The sequence below is a fragment of the Miniopterus natalensis genome, chromosome 4 (genome assembly GCF_054644295.1).
Source record: "Miniopterus natalensis isolate mMinNat1 chromosome 4, mMinNat1.hap1, whole genome shotgun sequence".
NCBI lineage: Eukaryota > Metazoa > Chordata > Mammalia > Chiroptera > Miniopteridae > Miniopterus > Miniopterus natalensis.
This window is the reverse complement of record NC_142084.1, coordinates 96,785,682-96,807,890: the sequence shown is the minus strand read 5'-3', so window position 1 is coordinate 96,807,890 and position 22,209 is coordinate 96,785,682. Positions and strand designations below refer to the sequence as shown.

General features: G+C 47.3%; 1 protein-coding gene across 1 annotated transcript; it reads right to left on the bottom strand.

Moving 5' to 3' along the window:
• Positions 1-684: 684 nt before the first annotated feature.
• Positions 685-18,392, bottom strand: LOC107533918 (CCZ1 vacuolar protein trafficking and biogenesis associated). Its single transcript, XM_087816992.1, has 15 exons — positions 18,285-18,392; positions 17,277-17,374; positions 17,089-17,182; positions 16,727-16,804; positions 16,269-16,316; positions 15,619-15,702; positions 14,110-14,285; positions 11,440-11,521; positions 9,389-9,450; positions 8,859-8,970; positions 5,937-5,970; positions 5,216-5,333; positions 2,604-2,762; positions 2,245-2,372; positions 685-1,016 (listed from the first exon to the last, which is right to left on the bottom strand). The coding sequence occupies exons 1-15, from the start codon at positions 18,390-18,392 to the stop codon at positions 961-963; spliced, it is 1,437 nt and encodes a 478-aa protein (XP_087673118.1). The 3' UTR covers positions 685-960.
• Positions 18,393-22,209: the final 3,817 nt, after the last annotated feature.

The following is a 22,209-nucleotide window of genomic DNA, read 5'->3' as shown; positions in this document are numbered from 1 at the left end:
AGTTTCAACTGATCTGTCAGAGAACAGATCTCTGTGCACTGCAGTTAGAAAGTCAGCGACGAACACACACTAAATCAAGCCTCAGATCTGGAAGCTAAACCATACAATCTCAAGTAACTCCTGGGTTGAGAGGAAATCGTAGTGGAAACTGAATTATGTGAGACAATAAAAACACTACAAGTTGATGAGAAGTTCCCCGCCCTTTCCGTGACTCTCAGGCTCATGCAGGTCAGGCAGCAGGGACCTGGAAAGCCCCTGCTAGGGCCGTGGTAGTGCCAGTGTTTCTAGAGCCTGGCTAGTTTTCACCCCACTCCAGGATGTCAAGACCACTGAAGGTCAGGTTCTGTTAATAAAATTCAGCCAGCTCCGTTCAGCCACGAGGCTGCTTGTAGAGGGTGTACCTGGCAGTTCTACACGGCAAATAACAATGCTTTATGTTTAGACCACAATGGGGCACTTTTGCCTTCTCAGTATTATATGAGGTCAAAAAACCACATCCGTACCCAAGGTAAAAGCCAAGTCTAGCAATTACTTTGGGAAAATGCCTTAGCTCACCAGGGCAGTTCTAATGACCGGGGAAGGGACCCCAACTCTACGAAGTATCCCCCAGGACAAGCCAGGGACCCCATGGCCAGTGTGGTCCACACACAGGCAACAGGAGAAAGACTCAATGCAAAACCAGAATTTTAAAAACTTTAACAATTTATTAGTCTTATTTTCCAGTAAAATATTCACATAACATCAAAAGAATGGAATGAGAGATGTTGCTGAGTAATTCCACATAAATATTTAAAATCTAAAAAGTTCAGGGGATCATCAGACTGAGTAGAAATTTGATCCCTCTAAGCAAGTATTGCTTTACTATTGTCGCGGATGCAGTCAACGACATGACTGGTAACCTGCAGCGGGAAACCGAACTTGCTGGGCTGTTTAAAAGAGGCTTCCATGAGCCGTGACCGGTCAATCCAAGAAGAAGATGTTATTGAACTGTGTGGCACACAGCTTCTTCACCTCTTCTGCAGACAGACAGAAAACAGTGAGTGAGGAGGACACTTTCGCTTAAAGGTCATACGACATACGCAGATGTCCCCCCAAAATGGATACACACTTAGCCGATTCTATTACATTTTGAAAATGAAATGTATTTTAATAAACACTGTCTTTATAATTATTCAGAATGTGTGTCCATTTTTGGGGATACCCTGCATTGGTACCTTAAATTCCCCTGGAATAAAGTCGGGGATAAGTAAACATCTGCATTAATTTTGGCCTCATTTCTAAGAAGCCGAGGTAAGAAACAATATACCCGGAAAAGAGAAAGCTGAACGTGCCCACGAGGCATTTAACAGGGACACACTGCTTCTCTGGGCCTGAAAAAGCTCAAACAGAGCACCCAGAGTACCTAAGACACCCAGGGGTGAGGATTGGGAGCACAACTTCTAAAACCTTGAGAACTTGGATGCAGAGCACGAAACTCCAGCTGCAGCCTTGGCCTGTGGCGCAGGTGCTCCACAGAGGCACCGCTCTCTTGACTTGTCTCTGTTCCCACTGTACTGAGCCGGTCCTCACAGAAGTTTCTAACGCACACAGCTATGAATATGTTAATAAAAGAAAATTTAACATGCCCTAGGAGCTATGTGTAGAAAAACCTCACACCGAACTCTGCTTACAGGTGGCACTGGGGTGCATCCCCCAGCTGCCCACTCCGTGCTCTGGTCTCCGCAGAGCTGCAAAGGAGCCGGGTCCAGGGAAGGTGACACCACCCGTTGCTCCAGGGCAACAAAGCTGCCAGGACCAGTCAGAGCAATTTTCAGATCTCGCCGTACAGAGGGCAGACCACCTGCTCTGGCTGGAAGGCGGGGAAATGCCCCCATCCTTACTGCTTCTGCACAGAGGTGGCTGCTAGCCGCTACATGAGCCTGGCTGCTCTGCATCGAAGTGTGTACTCTCATCACAGGAAGTGAAAATGACAGGCTCATACGCAGTGTGTAAAGCCACGGGATTTCCTTCCTTTAGTGTTATAAAAATAACTTTTTTTGGCCACTGTCCAGTTTCCTGTGACACAGGGAAGCTTTTCATGTACTTTTCTGAGGAACTGAGCTATAGACAGACTGGATCGAATGGTTTCCTTCAGCGACAGAGGCTCTCTCTTGTGATGGTCTACTAAGTATGTGTCAGCGCAGCGAAAAGGCAGTAGTTTATCGGAAGCATTAAAATTCTGCTCAGATACCAAACCCTGTTTACCGTTCACTTCAATCAGGTTTGCGTTTTTCTGGTTCAAAATCACATAGAGCTCCCGCTGGTCAGACTTCTTCCCGACGACCCAGTAGTCGCTCACAGCCTTCACCACGATCTCCTCGTCATCCTCTGCCCTGCAAGACAAGAGCCCAGGGCGCAGCGCCTGTGACGGCCGGAGGGACACGCCACCTGCAGTCAGGAACCCGAGCGCCCTATGCGGGGGCCTAACAATGGGGCTGGAGGTGGAGCCCAGAATGGTGGCCGAGCCTCCGGGGGCCGTGGGCCACTGGGTCGTGGAGACGATCCCCTTACTGCCTCTGCTGATTGGAAAGGGGACCCCTCACTTGAGAGGTGGCTGGAATTACCTTGTGAAGTCGCTGTTGATGTCACCCAGGATCTTCATTAGATCCGGGTGAACAGATGTCAGTGACACACTGGGCGTTTTCCTCATGTGAATCGTACTTTTCTCTGCTAAGTTCATGTGGTTGAAGTAGATAAACTTGAACTGGGGCTCCTTTTCAGACCTGTGGAGACACAGCAGTAAGATGGAAACGTCCTGAAAGGATTAGAACTTCAAGCCCGTGTGGCTGAGCCCTGCGTTTTCGGTGGCTGCGCCTTCAAGCAGAGAATCTCAGTGAAGAGGTGACAGGCTCCTCACCCTCACTTGTCAGCAACTTACTTGATATTCGAGGTATTCACTACGATGGGATTTTCTAGAGGGCTGACGTGTTTTTTATTTTTAATTTTATTATTTAAAAAATATATCTTCATTGATTTCAGAGATTGGAGGGGAGGGGAGAGACAGAAACATCAATGATGAGAGAGTCATTGGCCGGCTGCCTCCTGCACGCCCCTGACTGGGGATCGAGCCCACAACCTGGGCATGTGCCCTGACCAGGATCCAACTATCTCCTGGTTCATAGGTCAATGCTCCATTGTGGAGCCACACCAGCCAGGCAAGTGTTTTTCAAAAAACAAAAATATTTAAACCATTTTACGATTTTCTCAATAAAAGTATAATGTCTTATAAATGGCAACCACTTGGTTATTCCCTGAAATTTTTGTAAAAAGTAAAAACTAGCCTGGCCGGGTGTGGCTCAGCGGTTGAGCGCTGACCTAGGATCCAGGTGATCGGGGTTTAATACCCAGTCAGGCCACATGCCCAGGTTGTGGGCTTGATCCTCAGTCAGGGGCATGCAGTAGGCAGCTGATCAATGATTCTCTCATCACTGATGTTTCTATCTCTCTCTCCCCTTTCCTCTCTCTGAAATCAATAAAGATATATTAAAAAAAAAAAAAAAAAGTGCAAGCTAAATCAATACAGGCCATTTATCTTTGGCCCCATTTTTCTAAATGAAGTTTTACTGGAACATGACCACACCCAGTGTTTACACACTGTCTACTGCTGCTTTCACACAAACAACTAGTACCTGCAACATATGCAGTCCACGAAGTCTGAAGTACTTACCCCTCGGTCCTTTGCAGAAGTCTGCTGGCCCATTTTAGGGGAGCAACACTCATTTGTCCCACAGGACTGGGGAATACACGTGCTCCGCGTGTTTAATCTGCCACAGACTCGAAGCTAACTACTAAGTAACAGAACCTCACTGCCCTAAGCGGAGATCCCTCTAACAGGCATCCACCTCCTGCTTTGAAGGATGACCAGCGTGTCCATTGGACACAGCTCCTATGGTTGTAAAGGGTGGAGCAACACTGCCACCTGCCTCCGGGGTCCGAGTCTGCGGCTTTTCCGGGAATCACCCAGGCAGCTGGGCCACGGGCTCCCGGGGCCTCCACCCTCACCTCTCGCTGTGCCCTCCCTGAAGTCACAGTCTGAGGTCTGGGCGAGAGCCCGTGCAGCCCTGCCATGGGGCTCAGAGCCGCTCTGCTTCCTTCAGGGCTACAGCCAGGTGCAGGGGCTGAGGGTGCTGGAAGCCTGACCTCCGGATAAGTGGGATCCCACTGTAACACTTTACATCTAGGCCAAGAAAGCACATGGCTGGTTTGGTTTCCAGGAAAATGGAAAGAGAATTCCTACAAAAGCAGAATTTCTTTCCAGTGGACCCCTGAAACTAAGGAAAGTAAGAATCATTATAAGCGGGCTCCTTCACTTTGCCCACCAGCCGGGGCAGCCACAGCCCAACCCTGAGCGAGCCAAATGGCCTTAGATGCAAGCTGAGCGGGGCGACAGCCCCCTCAGGAGACACACAGATCACCTCTTCCTGCTACCCTGCCACGGCAACCTATGGACAGAGCTATGCACGGCCAGCTGTGTGAATTCCTCCATCATATGCTGACCTTGGCAAAGCTGCCAGATTTTCGACCAAGGATTTGGTTTGGGGTTGGTGAAGCTGGATGTGAAGACAAGGCCAGGCAGTGGCGTGGGATTCTCAGCATCTGGTTCATCTAACACAGATACCGGTAAAGTTACGGGGACCCTGAAGACCAGATATAAATGGTGCGAGTGTGGTCTGACTCTCACAGGGAAATGGGACACTGATAACACTCTGGGATCCGAACTTTCAACTGAAGACCAGATGACCAAGGTTTAAAACTGACATCTGATGCCACCTTTTCACCAAACACAGGAGAGAAAAATGGTAAAATCGTCTTCTTCCAAAAGGCCCTCAGTCCATGCAAAGCAAAAGCCTGCTGGTGACGACTGCCCGTGTGAATTCCACAGGCTGGCTGGCTGAGTGGGATGTCAGGTGGCACTCACAAGGCCGAGCCCACAGGCGTAGCTGCACGCCTCAGCCCATACGTTCGTGCCACATCAGGGGAGAGCCAGCCTCAACCATCAACACGGGACCGAAAATCCAGGAGCAGCTCCCGGGAAGTCTTTCAGACAGGAAAGAACAGCACACTGCTGTGCTCGGGACAGAGAAAATGTGATGTTAATACTGTCCGGGTGCTTAAGGAAAACCCACCCTACTCTTCCAAACCCCATTAAATGCCTGAAAGGAAACAAAGTACAAACCCAGACACTCTTTTGTTGACGTTAAATTGCTCACAAATGTCTGATGCCAGCACCGTGAGCTGGGGCCCCACAATGCTGTCCAGTCTCCGGCAGAAGTCCAGCGTGGGCTGTACAGAGGCTAACAGGAATGGAGAAAATACCAGTGAGTGTTGTAACACTCTGTGTCAAAAGGTCAATTTTCATTTCACCGTCTTAAGAACAATCTTATCTTTACTGAATTAACAATTCAAATTAAACTTCTACTGGATCTGGGAGATAAAACAATGAAATAATCAGATCTCCCTGACCATCCCCTCACCCTCAAATAGAAGAGAAACAGAAGAATCAAAACTAGTTATCTTTAAATACAAAACCGAAGACCCATCTCACTGAGGATGCTGATTTAAGCACGTCCGTGGAGGTAAGTGGGCTGCATACCCCACGAAGATCCAAGGTCAAACATTTAACAAATGTGACACAGTATTCATGGGCCAGGTTGGGTGCTTTTCAAATATGACCTTATTTAATTCACAAAGCCCCCAAGACAGGTGCCACTGTTACCATCCACAGTTGGGGAGGCAGAGGAGGTGCGCAGGTCCCGCTGCACCCGTGGGGAAACGAGGACTTTCATACAGCCCCGATGTTGCATATGACAGCCTGTGTATTGCTTAGGAACAGGACAGGGTGGACTGTAGAGAGGAACGGCTCATCTAAGGCTGGGCCAGACACGGTATGCACCTACCATCAATCATGAAGCACACAGCTGCACTCATGGCCTGGAGAGAGAGAGCAGAGGTTACAGAGCGGCACGGGCAGGGCTGGACAGCCAGTGCAGCGACCTGGCCGGAATCCTGACCTCAGCAAATCGACTTTATAAACATTCGGTCACTGGAGAAATCTGGATATGGACTGACATTAGATGATGTTAAGGAGGAAGTTTACTTTGTCAGCTGTGATAACAGCACAGGGCTGTGTCAAAATACATGCCCTTGCTAGTCAGAGATGCAAACTGAAGTATCTATGAGTGAAATGATGATTTAAAACACTCTAGCAAACGACAAACAAAAAACCCACGACTAGCTATACATTTCCCTTTCATCTTCCCTGAAGCATGTCAGAATAAATTAGTGACCACAGACGATCCTCCAAGTCCACTTCGCCCGGGGCATCCCTTTAGATGCTGTCCCCACTTCCCAGTCACACGGGATGGATGTGACCCTCACCTGCTCGCCGCCTCCCCCCATAGCTTACAGCCACTCTGGTCCCTCCACTGCTCACCCTACGGCCCCAAATGGTTCACTGCTCATGCCACCCATTCCAGGCACCAGCTCCCAAGTTGCTAACTTTTTAAATGAGGACATTTCTGTCCCCACTGGTTCCCCCCACTTACATCTCTCAACTTCTATCAGCTGTAACTGTTTTCATATGGTCACAGTTATTATTTGCCTATGAACAGGTTGCAAAATTGGTGGCTTACAGGCCAGTTCCATCTGATACACCTTTCTTTATGTGTAATTTTGACTTAGATGCCAACTAATTTTTTACCAAATTTCTGATTTCCAGCCTCTCCTGAAGTATCAGGACACGTGGGGCCAGTGGCTCTGCACTGAGGCAGCACCCAGCAGGGGTTTGTGCACGTCCGAGTGTCATACTTGGCAGCACTGCAAACAGGAGCCCCTCCCAGCTGTGTCCCTTATGCCTACTGCCGGCAGGGTTTCTGTAGGCATTTGTGTTCATTTTTAACAATTTGCCTTTTCAGTCTCTATTTAAAAAGGTGAGTTTCAATTATATGTATAAAAAAAAGTGTACAGAACAGTATAATGAACCATGGCCATCACTTTCCCAACAACTGCCAAGTTAAGGGCAATCGCACCCTCTCCGCCTCCCTCTGCACCTAATCTCGGACCGTCTAACTCAATCATTCCCATTCCAGGAGGTCCGGTATCTGTAAGACACAGGCCCTAGAAGCGCTCCCAGAGCGGCGGACAGGAGCCCAGCCTCCACTGAAACACAGTAACCAGAGAAAATGATAAAACAGTCAATTAAACTTCCAGGGGGACACTGTCCTGACGGCAGGCCCCAAGTGGAGGAATGTTTACTCATGAGAATCAACTAAACCTTAGTACTTCCTGCTTCACAGCTGCAAACACACACACTACGGAGATCTCAGATCAGCAACCCGCCCTCCCATCTGAAGACCCTGGAAAACAGGAGCAAACTAAACCTAAGCAAGTGGAAGGAAGGATATGAGAAAGAGCAGAAATAAGCGAAACAGAAACTAGGGTAGAAAAATATGAAACCAAAGTTGGTTTTCTGAAAAGATCAGTGAAACTGAAAAACCTCTGGCTAAACTGTCGACCAGGTGAAAGAGAGGAGACAGAAATTACTAAAGTGAGGGGCTATCGCTTCACGGGCACAGAAACAGTGGCGATGGTTGCACAACACTGCGCACGGACTTACAGTCACCGAATCGTACACTTAAAATGGTTAAAACGGCAAGTTTCATGCGATATATATCTTAGCAAAATAAAAAAAAATCGTTTTCAGTTAACCTAAGTTTAAAATAACCTCGACGTTCTCATGGCACCTGTCTGATGTGTAAACACAACTTCTCTCACCTCTGTGAAGACTGACTTTTAAAAGTTCGCCCTGTCCCCAGAGTTACTTCTGTTTCTCAGGACCTACAGTTTTGTTTCTCCAGTGACACTTAGGAAGGAGGGAATGCACGCGCTGACCGAGGCAGGAGCCCCCAGGCAGGAGCAGGAAAGGGCAGCTGCTCGGGGACACACAGTAAAGCCAGAAGGAGCAGGAACTTGTCCTCAGGGTCTCTCCGGATTGTGTCCATTCTCGAAGACGCTCAGTTCTCACCTGGGATAGGCAGGTGCTCCGCTGCCCACCCGTGTGTTAGGACGGGGAGGGGTGCTGGCTGGTGTACGGACACCTCACATACTCCGCGTCTTCCCCACTCCTGACTCCTCAGGTGACCGCCTCAAGCCCGAGCTCCTCTGGGCTTCGGGAGTGGGGTTCCTGCCTCCCTGCACCCCTCCCCACGCACACTCCAGGCTGCTCTCCTCCTCTCCCCTCTGCAGGAACCACCTCACATCCCCTTCCCACCCTCCAGGAAGAGAGCTCCCTCACCCTCTGGTGCTCCTCTCCCTCCTGTGCTCTCCGGCATCATTCCTAAGCCTTTATGAGTAAAAACATACTCATACTTTCAGGCGGGAAAGAAGACAAATGCTTAGCCTCTTTTCATGAACCACAAACTGCCTTAAAAACCAGCCAACCTAACAGAAATAGATGCCCTTACAAGGTAACTTCCAGGAAGAGCTGAGACTGTCCCTATAGAATGAGCGGGTCCTCAGCTATGAAACCGAGCGAAGAAGCCTTCAGGGACGCCGGGCAGGCCCACGCAGGGCGGGTCTGAGCGCGGGACGCCGAAGCCTTGGGCAGTTATAATATCAAGACTCCTTACTAGGAGCTGGAAATGAACCTGCTATTCCAGGGCACCCGCTTTGAGTTTTACAGTAATTTTCACTTCCAGCATCTGTTCTGAGAACACGTAAGAGGTTTGCATACGTACCAGGGGGGCGGACACACACACACACACACACACACACACAGTTACTTTAGTGTCAATCTGGAAAACTGGAGGGAAAACAGTTACCTTATAAACGATTAGATGGAGGGCTTCATAAGTGTCATCTGTATTTACAAAGATTTTGGGGAATCTGCATTTTGCTTCTGGATCGTTAAGGTTCAAGGGTCCAGTCAGAAATCTGAGAAGCAAGCAGAGAGAGGACTCAGTTCAACTGGGACAATTATAAACAGGAATACACGGGGTGGGCAAAGGTCGGTCACAGGTGTGAGCGTGCGGAACAGAGTTATTCTTGTATTATTATTAACTTATTGGTGCATTATTTTCCAGATGAACAACTGTAAGCCTACTTTTGCCCCATCCGGTATAAATGGAGCACATTCCTACTTAATGTATATCCATTTTTTGGGAAGTTAGACACTACTTACAAAACACCAAATCAGAATATAAAAAAGTAACAGTTTTAATTGACTGGAAATGAGAGAATTCCTTTGTTGATCAAGGTCAATAAAACAGCACAGATGATTCAGGGTTCATGATTTTGTCTTTACCAAAAAAATAATAAAACACAATACTGCACATCAAAGACAAAATCCTACCTTCCGTAGTGCTGAAGATTTCCTGGCATTTCTGCCCTGATGGGAGAGTCCCTTCCTGCCAACTGTGAACAAATTTCATGTTGAGAAATGACTTAGATTGTCTACTTTCAAAGCTTTGAAAAGCAGCATCCACATCTTTACATCAATTTCCCAGTCCTCCCCCCAATAAAAGGGACAGGATCACAGAGGGACACAGAGAACTCATTTCAACCAGAGTGATGACAACCTACCTTCCCTGTGCCCTGAATTCCATATCCTGATTCAGTTCTTTCATAGCAGTAACTGAAATCTCCCACGTGGTTACTACATCCCAGCAATGACAGATCACTCAGCTGCATCCCGTCTCGCCCTATGGGGAACTCGCTGCCTATTTTCTAGCTGTGGAAGCTGAAGTTCACAGACGTTCACCAGCGCACACAGCTGCCCAGGCATCGTGCCCAGCCTCTGACACTCAAGCTGCCTCTGCCAGGACAATGTGCCTCCCCTACACTTGTATCTAGCAAGATATACTATTTCAACAGGCACAGAAAATGAAAATAAAATCCAAATCCAGGAGCCGTGCTAGCTAACACTTGTTACTCTTCCAGAAAATGTTGATGTTCTTTTAGTCTATATAAAATTGTAACATGTGACAGGTTTGGCCGATGAAAGACTGAAAACAGCAAACCCAGTAGTAAAAATGCACAGGCAGCTCTCACAAGTGCAGCGGGCGCTGGGAGGAGACCTCGTGCGTCCATGTTCACAGGCCATGCTGTGCACCGTGGCCTCCCACTGCGCAGCCCGGATCTCCGGGCCTGTCGTAAAGCACTAGTTTTCTGTTGCCTCAGCACCGTCACACGTGGAAACGCCTCCTGAAGGGGTCCTTCTGGAGGCAGGTGCTTTAGCATCAGGCTGCCCCTGAGATCAAGTCCTGGCCCTGCCACTGACTATCAGGGTGAGCCTGGCTAAGTCAGTTAAGGCCGCTACGCTTGGGAGTCCCACCTGGAAGATGGAGCTTAGATACCCAGCTTTTAGGACTGTTGTCAGGAGACATGTTTGCTGGACATGTAGTACAGTGTCTGGCCTACAGCACATACTAGAATACAGTCAGTCACTGTACTCAAACTACCTAGGAAGGAATGAAGTGCAGGACCAGGTCCTTCTCAAAACCTTACTTTTGGTAAGAAGTTGAAAAGCACTTTTCTTATTGCTCCAAGTCGTGGCTTTAAAATATAGAGGGAGCAAGTGTACAAGGTGATGCTTTTATGGGCTATGAATACTTTTCATTCCCAACACAATTAAAGCTACAAAAGGAGCCCCGGCCAGCTGCTCAGTGGTTAGAGCGTCAGCCTGTGGACTGAAGGGTCCCAGGTTCCACTCTGAACAAGGGCACGTACCTCAGGCTCCAGCCCCGGTCAGGGCACCTGCAGGAGGCAACCAACTGATGTGTTTCTCTCACAATGATGCTTCTCCCCCCCCAACTCTCTCTGAAAAGCAATGGAAAAAATATCCTCGGTGAAGATTAAAAAAAATAAAATAGATGTTACAAAAATATATAAAGCTACAAAGGACTCTTTGGGGAGAGCACTGTGGTATTATTTACAGTTCTCTGCAGAAAACTGGGAGATTAAGTACCAGAGTGGACAGGCCAGGTGGGCAGTGTAGCATCTACTCCAGATTAGAGTCCCTGCTATGGATGGAGAAATAACGGGATTAACCTCTGCTTTGTCGAAGATCCTGGCATCTGCACAGTTCTCCTAAAAACCCAGCTTTTCTTCCATTCAGTAAATAGCTCCTTTAAAAGCACACCTTTGCCACTGTCCTTGAAGGTAACAGAATGAAGAGGAGCTGACACACGTGATTTTCTGTGCTAAGTGATACGCAACTGCATGGATTTCACTAATAGCACACAGTGATACAAAACAGGGATCAGAGCTGCCCCAGCCATGCCACGTTAGTGCACCCTTCTCCCACCCCCAAACCTGCATGTGTACACACACACACACACACACACACACACACACACGCATACATATCTATCAATCAAGAGAGAGATTAGTACCCAATCGTACCTCAGGTTCGATATGCCTTGGAAATAGGGATGTGGTGAGGTATTTGTATAAAATTCTCATGTCATCTTGTTCCAATCCACTCCTGAAACATCAGAAAAGCAGTTAGAAGTCTGGAACTGGCCTGTCTGTCCACGGCTCTGTGCTCAAGTTCATCTTCTCCCATTTACATCATGTCAGGAAGCCCTTTCCCTGCCTGGGAGGTCCATGAAGGAATGGATTACACCAAGTCCGGCAAGAGAACCTGCTAAGAGGCCACTCCTGTGCAGTCTTGCACTCTGTCGGCCATTTAAAATAAAAAGTCACAAGACTCCACTCTCTGGATGAATTCCATGCAGGATCCTCAGGGAGCATTAATACCCACAATGCTCCACTCCGGCCTGGAGAGTTGGCCTCTGGGTCCCGTGGCGGCGCCACATGCTTGCACTCAGCACCTGGGAGGCTCTGCCTGCTGTGACTAGGAGCTGGTCCTGCTCCACCTCAGGGACGGGATGGATTCCAGTCCCCTGGGTTTCAGTGTCGGCCGAAGGAGGAAGAGAAAAACCAACCTCAGGCAAACCAGCTAGTGGGAAACGAGGCCACGAGGAGCAGCGAGTGGGAGCTGCCGCGAAGCTAGCAGGCGCCGGACTCCATCTGGAGTCGGGCTTTCGGGCAGGAAGGTAAATGGGTGAGTCTGTACCTAGAGTTGTTTCCGTTCAAGATCACCTTGAACAGTCGTGTGAGGAAAGGCTACCTGTACATGAATCAGGCCTGCACGCCGTATGCCAGAGGCGCGCTCTGCGTTTCCCACTAAAGTCACCTTGGGAAGTCTGGTCGTCCTGGCAAAGAGCGCTGCCCACCTCCCTGCCCCTCCAGCTTTCTCTCTCCTCGCCCTCCTCTCCCAAGGTCCAATTTCCACAATGTCTCGTCCATAAGTAAAACCAGACGGGAGCCCTGCACCCGTAGGCAGGTTTGTTTCCTGCCAGGGCCAGGAAGCCTTTGGGTCCAAATGTAAAACTGACAGAAGTGGCCCACGGCCGAGGAGGCATATGGAATTTGCGAAGCAGACTCACAGAGGGTCACCCGCTGGATTCTTCTGCAGAAATATTGAGATAAGGGGGGAAAACCAGAAAAACAAAAGCAAAGCAGGTTCTGGGTGTTATTTTCCCTTTAAGACATAAGGGTGGGTGAGTGGGGAGGGCTGATGACAGTGTGTAAAGAATTACGTGCTGGGCAACTGCTTCCTCAGCTGCCCTCCCAGTGGCTACTGGGCACACCGGCTAGTGAGCCCTCGGAATGTGACTGTCGGAACAAGTGCAGAACACACACTGGATTTTTAAGATTCAGCACAAAAAGAATAGCTCATTACAATTTTTTATATTATTTACATGTTAAAATAATATTTTAGATACACTGGGCTGCAATGTATATTATTATAATTAATTTTGCCAGTTTCTTTTTATTTGATTGAGGCTACTAGAAACTTCTAAATTACACACGTGGCTGGCACTATACTCTGGATGGTGCTGCTCTAGCCCAGAGGGCATGGAGGAGAAAACGCCCCATAAAAGGAAACAGCAACAACACTCCTTAACTGCTTGTATGCGCCCTGTGCTGGGGGAGGGGGGTATTATTGCACCCTGTGCTCAGGCAGGGGTGGGGGGGGGGTTATTATTGCCCTTAAGATTCAATGCCAGGCATTAAATACTTCAGTGGTGGTTTTTTTGGGTAGAACATTTAAAAAGATAAAAATTGAGCGACAGCCAGCTGTTTAAAACACGAAACACCAGCAGGAGCTTCCCACTCTGCCTACAAAGAGGCCTGCCCAGTTGTAGTCTCCACGAGCTCTGACCAAGAAACTCTCCCTGCAGTATCTGCCACCCAACCCCTACCCCCGCTCCCTACAGACACAAATGGGGGAAAGTTATTATAACTGCACAACAATCTTTAATGATCTCAAAATAAAAAGGTTTTAAAAAACCAAACAAGAGTTCCTTCCTTAGCACAGACAGACAGACAAACACATGAAACCAACAAAACCCTTCACTGACGGGCCCACACAATTCAGGACTCCCTCAAACAGGAAAGAGCCCCCTTGCGCTCAGAAGTACAGATGTTCTCAAAGTCTCTCAAATACAGCTGTTCAATAGGAATGATTTTTTCCTTTAAAAAGAAAAAAACCAAAACATTTCTTCCGCTCAAACAGAGTCATTTGTGTGCATGTGATGCTATTGCTTTGTCGAAGCTGTTCTCTGGTTTCTAGATCTGTAACTCTGTGTCCTGTGCTGATGTCATTGCTAAATGGGCTTCTGCTGCTTTGCTCTGAGACCTCCACACATACTGAGTGAAACAGCAACTGCAATGCTGCAAGCAGCACACAGCTGTGGTCTGGAATCTGCATTTCCCTTGGGCGACCCCACTGTTTCTGATGACACTGGTATTCAACTTGGGCACTTCTGAGGGCAGCACTACCAAGGACAGGGCTGTGATCATCCAACACACAATCCTTCACTTAGGATGATCAGTTTAGTCCAGAACACAGCCCAGTACGGTCATGTGTGGAATGTAACACAATCCAGCCAAGATCAAACAGCATGGTCGACTTCGATTAACTTAAAATATCTAAGGCACCACTGCTTTCATTACTCTAAGAGGTTTTCTGTGTGTACATGCCGAGCCTCAGGGCGCACCTACCAGATGAGTTGGTCATTGTAGAGAAAGGCAGTGTATTTGACTATACTCAGGCTCTCCTCCATTCTATTGATAAAGGACTGGATTTTCAAATAAGTCATTTTATCCAATGGGAAGAAGCTGATTCCACCAAAAATGTCGAGCAGGTCGCATGACTGCAAATGCAACGTTTGTAAATACTGTAGGAAAAATAAGGCATAATGTTTACTAATGAGTACAATGAATATAGTATACTGTTCGACAACTGAAAATAATTAGTCCTGATTTATGGTACAACACAATTACACACTAGCAACAGCACACTGACATGCCGATCAGCAGGTGAGCCGCAGGTAATTGGATCTGAAATCATCAATTTCAAAACATAAAGTTCAAATGCAACTCGCTAACATTTACTCAGTATTGTTTTATCTCTTTGAAGTATTTACTTCCTTATATTAGTACTCCCCAGATTAGGTGAGCCTCATTAGGGATCCACAGAGTGGTACCGTGGATACACTTAGTGCCCATCTTACACTAAAATCATGCTGAAAGGACACATGGTCAGGTATGCCCACTGATGGGCAGAGCAGGAACCAGGAGGTGGTATGAGACTGAATAGTCACTAAAGTGGAGAAATAAACAGGAAAAGTAATTAACAAAAATATAGTAATTCAAAAATAGGTATCAAAGGCAGTGTAGGGAGAAAGTAAATTGAGAATTATTGCTCCAAGACAAACTGAATCTGAACAGAGGCTAGGTGAGATACACAAAATTCAATTCACAGTGAAAAAGAATGGCAACTATTTTTTAAATATGTCTTTATTGATTTCAGAGAGAGGAAGGGAGAGAGAGAGAAACATCAATGACAGGAGAGTCACTGATCGGCTGCCTCCTGCACGCCCCCTGATGGGGATCGAGCCCACAACCCAGGCATCAGACCTCCACCTCCTGGATCATAGGTCGATGGTCAAATGCTGAGCCACGCCAGCCCAGCAGAATGGCTGCTATTTAGGGGCATTCATGTATCACTTAGGAAAATTACACTAAGAGCCACTGATATGATAAAGTCTGTGTCACAGCCAAAACCTTTTACCATGAGTCAACATAAACTACGCCTGTTTAGTGAACAGGATCAATTCATTAGAATGTGCAACTCAGTGAAAGGTTTAATTTTGCTAATTAACCAACCCAGCACACAGTAAGTTCTCTTTTGAGTAAGCTCACTCTGACAGATGCAGGGATGAAGCCCAGCAGTGTCTCAAGATGAAGCCCAGCAGTGTCTCAAGATGCTTTGAGGAGCTGGGAACCAATGGTAAGGTGCTCTGACCCTACTACAAGGTTAGAAAAAGACTCCAGAAAGCAAGTCTAATAAGTGTCCTCACTGGGCAGGTTCTGCCACAGTATATCTTAGGCTCTTTGCCACTTTCAAGTTCCGGGTTTTTTGTATATGAGAAAGAAACGTGTCTGTATATTTCTCTAAAGGTCTATCTGAACACCACCAAGGTTATAAATAAAATTCAAAATACTCACCCGATGGAAGAATTTCTCTAATCTTTCTTTCAGAAGCCTGACACCGCCACCTTCCATGGCTTTCAAAAACGTGCCATTAAAAAGCTGATGGTGTAAAAGAATTTTAAAAGGTCAATTTCCTATGCCCTTCAAGTACCCAGTATGACAAGCTCTTCTTTACTTTTAATTAGACTTATTTAATCCCCTGGTTCCTTTTAAATATAGAATATAGTCACATGAGAAAGCAGGAGTTATAAAATAAGTCACCAAAAATTAACACATTGTTAAGTGATGTTATGATTTTTATGAAATCACCTAATTGTTTTGGGCATGTTTTTAACCTCAGCTCATACCTACGTTTAACTTTATATAAACACCATCACCATACTTCTTAAACCAGACAGTGTGTATTTTCCTCAAGAACATGGACTGTCCTGTTCACCAGTGGGGATACATTCCTAGTACAAGGCCAGGAATGGAGAAGAGCTCAGGGCTCAGTGAATAAGTGGACGCACAAACTCGATGCTGTTCCAAAGGCCTCAATATTTCCTCCCCTAAAACAGATGCACAGTCACCTTGCAGTCATGTAAAGAATTAAGAATTTTTTTTAAACAACCCCTGTAAATATGAGTCACTAGCTAGATTTGATTCAGAAAGACAGTCACACTTACCTTGTACATGCTGTAGCACTGCTGGAGCACTGAACTGTACACCTTGTCCTACAAACAACATAAAGACACAGCACAAATCTTAAAGTCAAACAGGAAAAAAATTCTACTACAAAGCAGAGATATATAATGCTTAGAAACTTGGCAAAGCAATATAATGCTTAGAAACTTGATCCCACAATAGTTGTGTACTGAAAATAGAGGTACTTAAATTCAATTATAAACCAGTAAGCCTAATTTTAGGAGGAATTTAAACATGGATGACTAGTAGGAGGCATTAGTGAGACACAGTACATGTACATTTCTCTAAGACTGTAGTAATGTAAACAGCAGACATAAAACCCCATGATGTGTGCCCCGAGAAACTTATGCAAAGAAACACTGCTTAAAACTGAGCAAGCAAGTCACTCAACTTATTCAGTAATAAATGTTTTTCTGAAAATATGAAAAGATGTCATTACCAATAACTCCTCCTCTTGATATTCAACAACTGGTTTTCCATCTTTACTTTGCTTTTCAATTATAGGATTCCGAACAACCTACAAAATTTGATAAACGGAAATTATACAATGGATCAATTATACATTTTAAATTTCCCCCAAAATTTAAATATTTGAACATGTCACAACAAAAACACACTTTTGAAAACAGCCCCAAGAGCAAATGCACCGAATCGGAGTTTGATTCCAAAATTGCCACCAATTTTATTGTAATTTTACTTTGATGCAACAGCCAGAGGACTTTCCTAAGTTCTTCACAGTAAAGATCACCCATAATTTGTAAACGTTACAAATTCGAAAAGAAGTACTGTGTATGTAAATACCATGACCATCCAGAAATTTTCCTCGGGTTCATTGAAGAACTGCCTATTCTTCTGTGTATGTAGAGATTTTGCAGGTTTTGATGGACTAAAGGTCCTAAAAAGGTTAAAGGAATATGTTGGGGACAAGCTCTCCAGGGTAAGTTGTTAAGAATGAGCTTTGCAGGGGTGCCTTTAAAGGCAGTACGTACCTTGTGAACTGTACAATAGCTTCACATAATCCGACATTCCTAATTTTTTCATTCTTCTCGACTTCATTTGGATAATAGAACAAAATTTTGTTTTCCTCCTAAAGTATGAAGAAACAGAATCACACCATTAACATAAGCATTTTTTTTTTCCACCTTAGCTGATGAAAACGCTGCTGTCCTACATGCCAAGGGCAAAACAAACAAAATAGGCTTTTTTTAGAAAGAGAGCTTGTCTTTTCAACTGTGTAAGACGCTCACCAGCCTGCAAGACAACTGTCACACTCCTTAGGTCGGGCCACCTGAAGCAGCACCGGGCTATTCTGAAGCCCCCCCTCTGGCCTGCTTCCCCCGAGCTGATTTGCAATAAACACCCCGAGGCTTGTAAGAAATGAGCGCGCGCGCACGTGCTCGGACTCCCACCTCCCCCGAAGTAAGCCCAGCCGACAGCCTTCAAAACCACTGCGACCTGCTGCCAACGGAGCCCCGCTCGGGACATCCGGTGAGGAAGTCACCGTCCCCACCTGCAGCGTAAACAAACCCCAAACTCGCGGAACTTATTTATTCAGCAGCCCCGCAACCTTTCCCAAGGCCCCCCCCCCGCCCGCTCGGCCCCGGGGCCGCGGCCCAGCGCTGTCGGCTCCCGGCTCCCGCCCCGCGCGCTCCTCTAGTCGGGGACCAACAGGAACAAAGACGGGAGCTCGCTTTCCATCGCCCCGGGATCGACGCGAAGAGAAAAGCCCGACCCGTGCGGAGCGCTGAACCCGAGGAGCCCTCAAGCGACCCACAGGCACCCATCCGCGCCCCGAAACAGACCCCGCCTGCGCCGCCAGGGCCCCGCCGCGCCCCCGGACCCGGGCGCGCACCTGGCACCGAGCAGCCCGGTTACCGCCGCTCGAGGGCGGGCAGCGCGGCAGGTGCTTCCCGGCGCCGGGCGGGCGCGGGCCGCCTCCCGCGGCTCCCGGGCCCCCCGCCGCTCACGCGCAGCCCCCTCGGCTCCGCTCCGCTCACCTCTCCCTCGCGCGGCCCGAATCGCGGGTTGTAGATGAAGAAGCTCAGCAGAGCCGGCGGGAGCTGCTTCTCCTGGGCGGCCCCGGCCCCCGCCGCCGCTGCCGCCATCCCGGTCCCCGCCTCCGCCTCCGCCTCAGGAGCCTCCCTCCGCCGGCGCCCAGACAGCCGCCTCCGGGAGACCGCACTTCCGCCTCACTCGCCGGAGCCCCGGATGTGGTCGCCGCCGGCCCGGAAGGAGAAACCGCAGCGGGTCCCCGCCCGGCGCGCCCGGCTCCGTTGGTTCCCGGGCCCGCGTCTCCGGTAGCTGAGGTGAGGCGGCGCGTGGCGTTTTGTTGCTGCTGTTTGCGCCCCGGTTTCGGGCTTGGGGGGGGCAGGGGGGTGGCTGCCGGCTTATAGGGACGTGTGTGGAGCGCAGGCCTCTGGAGAAGCGAGTGTGGAGGCGCCCAAGGAGCCCCTGCGGTGAAAGGAGGCACGTGCGGGCCTCGGCGGGCCGTGTGCCCGCCTCCGTCGTCTACAGCCTCCCTCCGAGCGCTTCAGGATTTGTGTGGCTTTTTTAAAATCGCAGTTTGAAAGATCTCGAGTGACCGTGGATCAAACCAAACCGACAGGACTCTGCACTTCCCTCCAACTCCTCGGACGCCGGGAAGGAAGACCCTGAGGCCTGCAGGCGCCGCCCCGGGGGGCGCTCTGTGCGCCCCAAGGGGGCCCAGAGCGCACCCCCTGCGGAGAGCCCAGCCCCTGGGCGCACGGGGCAGCGCCCTCTCCCGCTTTTAGGGTTCACTTGCTTTTGAGTCCTGAGGATTGTGACAGTTGGAGTGGCTCGTTGCTCCAGTGTTTGGAGTTCAAGCCGCTGCAGCCGGCTCCTTGGCCAAACTCGGGAAGACCTTGGCTTAGGCTGTCTCCTGTCAACCGATGGTGGTTGGTGTCAGCCCAGCTCTAACAGGAATCCTCAGTTTGGGGTACAGTGGAGGAGGAGAGTTGATTCAAAACGAACAGCTTACCTGCGATGCAGCGGGGGCGCGGGACAGCCGGGCTGTGAGGCGCCCGGTGCGGCAGCTTGGCCCCTGCCTGGCGAGACAGCTGGACTCTGCTGGGCTCCAGACCTCTCCGCTCGGGTCCGCTCTGGCCTGGTGCAGCCAGACCGCTTACATGGTACAGCTCCAGCAGGAAAGCACGATCTTGGGCAGATGAGGAAAGCACAGCCCCTGCCTCAGAGGGAAGTTTATGTAGAGAGAAGTCCCACCCCTGGTGCCTGATCGGTCCATTCTCAGGCAAAGGAGGACCCAAGTCCTCAGTTTGATCCAAAAAGCGCTGTCCTGATTTGTGCTAATGGAGGCACCCTGATTGGTCAGTGAAAATGCAAACGAGGCTATAGCCCTGCAGCGCCAATTGCATGGAAAAAGTCTCAGTTCTATTGGTTGAAATAGGATTCCAGGAATTCCTTGAGAAGGGTTGGCTCCGGATGGCAGGCAGGCAGGCAGGCAGGCAGGCAGGCGGCAGGCGGCAGGCAGGCAGCTCCGTGCAGGTTTCTCCCCGAGGTGCAGCTTGTGTGAGAGGCCCCTGTTTAGCAAGGGCTGCTAGGCCCTATTTTTAAATTTGGCCCAGTTAGCCACCTAGAGCCCTTCTTGGTATTTTCTTTCTTGGAGCCAACATTCATCTGTCACAGGATAAGTTTAGAAAACAGGACCAAGCTGGCAGAATGGGTCTTCACATTTAGGGGGGGAGTGTTTGAATTTGGACTTGAGACAGATCTGAGTACTTATCCTAGCTCTGTCACTCACTAGATGTGAGACCTTGGACTGATTACGTAACCTTTCTCCAGGCTTTATATCTTGTTTGTAAAATGACTAATAGTAAATGAAGATTTCACCATAAGAATTGAATGGGACTATGAACTGGATACCTAGTGCCCCGCACTTAATCTTTATTCAACAAATGATCACTATCATTACTTGCTCTTTAAAGACTTCCCCAACATAGGCAAATCAATATGCATGATACACCACATTAAGAAAATGAAGGGTGAAAAATCATGATCATCTGAGTAGATGAGAAAAAGCATTTGACAAAATTCAACATCCTTTCATGATAGAAACTCTCAACAAACTGTGTATAGAAGAGATATACATCAACTTAATAAAAGGACACACGTGACAAGCCCACAGCTAACATCATGCTCAATGGTGAAAGATTGAAAGCTTTTCCTCTAAGCTTTTAGCCACTTTTACTCAACATAGTACTGAAGTCCTCGCAAGAACAATTAGGCAAGAAAAAGAAAAGGCATCCAAATTATAAAGGAAGTAAGATATTGTCTCCATTTGCAGATAATGTGATCTTCCATATAGAAAACCTTAAAGACTCCACCAAAAACCCCTTAGAGCTAATAAAGGAAGTCAGTAAAGTTGCAGGATACAATATCAATATGCAAAAATCAGTTGTTTCTTTTTACACTAACAATGAACTATCAGAAAGAGAAATTCAGAAAATTCTATTACATTAGCATCAAAAAGAATAAAATACTTAGGAATAAATTTAACCAAAGAGCTGAAAGATCTATGCACTGAAAACTATAAAACACTGGTGAAAGCAATTGAGGAAGGGACAAATAAATGGAAAGATATTCTGTGTTCATGGACTGGAAGAATTAATATTGTTAAAACATCTATACTACCTAAAATGACCTACAGATTCAGTGCACTCCTTATCAAAATTCCAATGGTAATTTTTATAGATACACAACAAACAATCCTAAAATTTGTATGGAACCACAAAAGACCCTGAAGAGCCAAAGCAATCTTGAGCAAGAACAAAACGAGGCATCATGCGCCCTGATTTCAAACTAGTTTGCAAAGCTAGAGTAATTAAAACAGTATGGTATTGGCATAAAAACAGACACAAGATCATTGGAACAGAATAGAGAGCCCAGAAATAAACCCTCATGCATATGGTCAATTAGTTTATGACAAAGGAGCCGAGAATATACATATACAATGGGGAGAGGATAGCCTCTGAATAAATGGAAAACTGGATCTCTATTTTGCACCATACATAAAAATCAACTCAAAATGGGTTTTAAGATTTAACATAAAAGCTGAAACCATAAAACTAGAAGAAAATGGGTAAGCTCCTTGACATGGGTCTTGGCAGTGATTTTTTGGATTTGAACAAAAAGTGAATGAAAAGTCAACCTGTGAAATAGGAAATATTTGCAAACCACACATCGGTAAGGGGTTAATATTCAAAATATCAAGGAACTCATACAAACAATAGAAAAACTCTCAAATAACCGAATTTAAAAATGGGCAAAAGACCTGAGTAGACCTTTTTCCAAATAAGATATACAAGTGGCCAACAGGTGCATGAAAAGATGCTCAATGTCACTAATCATTAGGGAAATGCAAATCAAAACCACAATGAGATATCACCTCATTCCTGTTATATCTATTTTCAAAAAGACAAGAGATAACAGATGCTGGGTAGCATGTGGAGACAGAGAACTCTAGTGCAGTCTTTGTGGGAATGTAAATTGGTTCAGCCCTATGGGAAACAGTGTGGAAGTTCCTCAAAAAATTAAAAATACAACTACCTTATGACTCAGCAATCCCACTTCTGGTTATATATTCAAAGGAAATGAAATCATTATCTAGAAGAGGTATCTGCACTCCCTGTTCATTGTAGCGTTATCCATAAGAGCCAAGGCATGGAAACAACCTAAGTGTCTACTGACAGATGAATGGATAAACAAAATGTGCTACGTATGTAACGGTAGGGTATTGTTCAGCCATGAGAAAGAAAGACATCCTGCTGTTTGTGGCAACACAGATGAGCCTGGAAGGCATGATGCTTAGTGAAATAAGCCAGACAAAGAAAGACAAATACTTTATGGTATCACTTATATGTGGAATCTTTTAAAAAAAAAAAATTA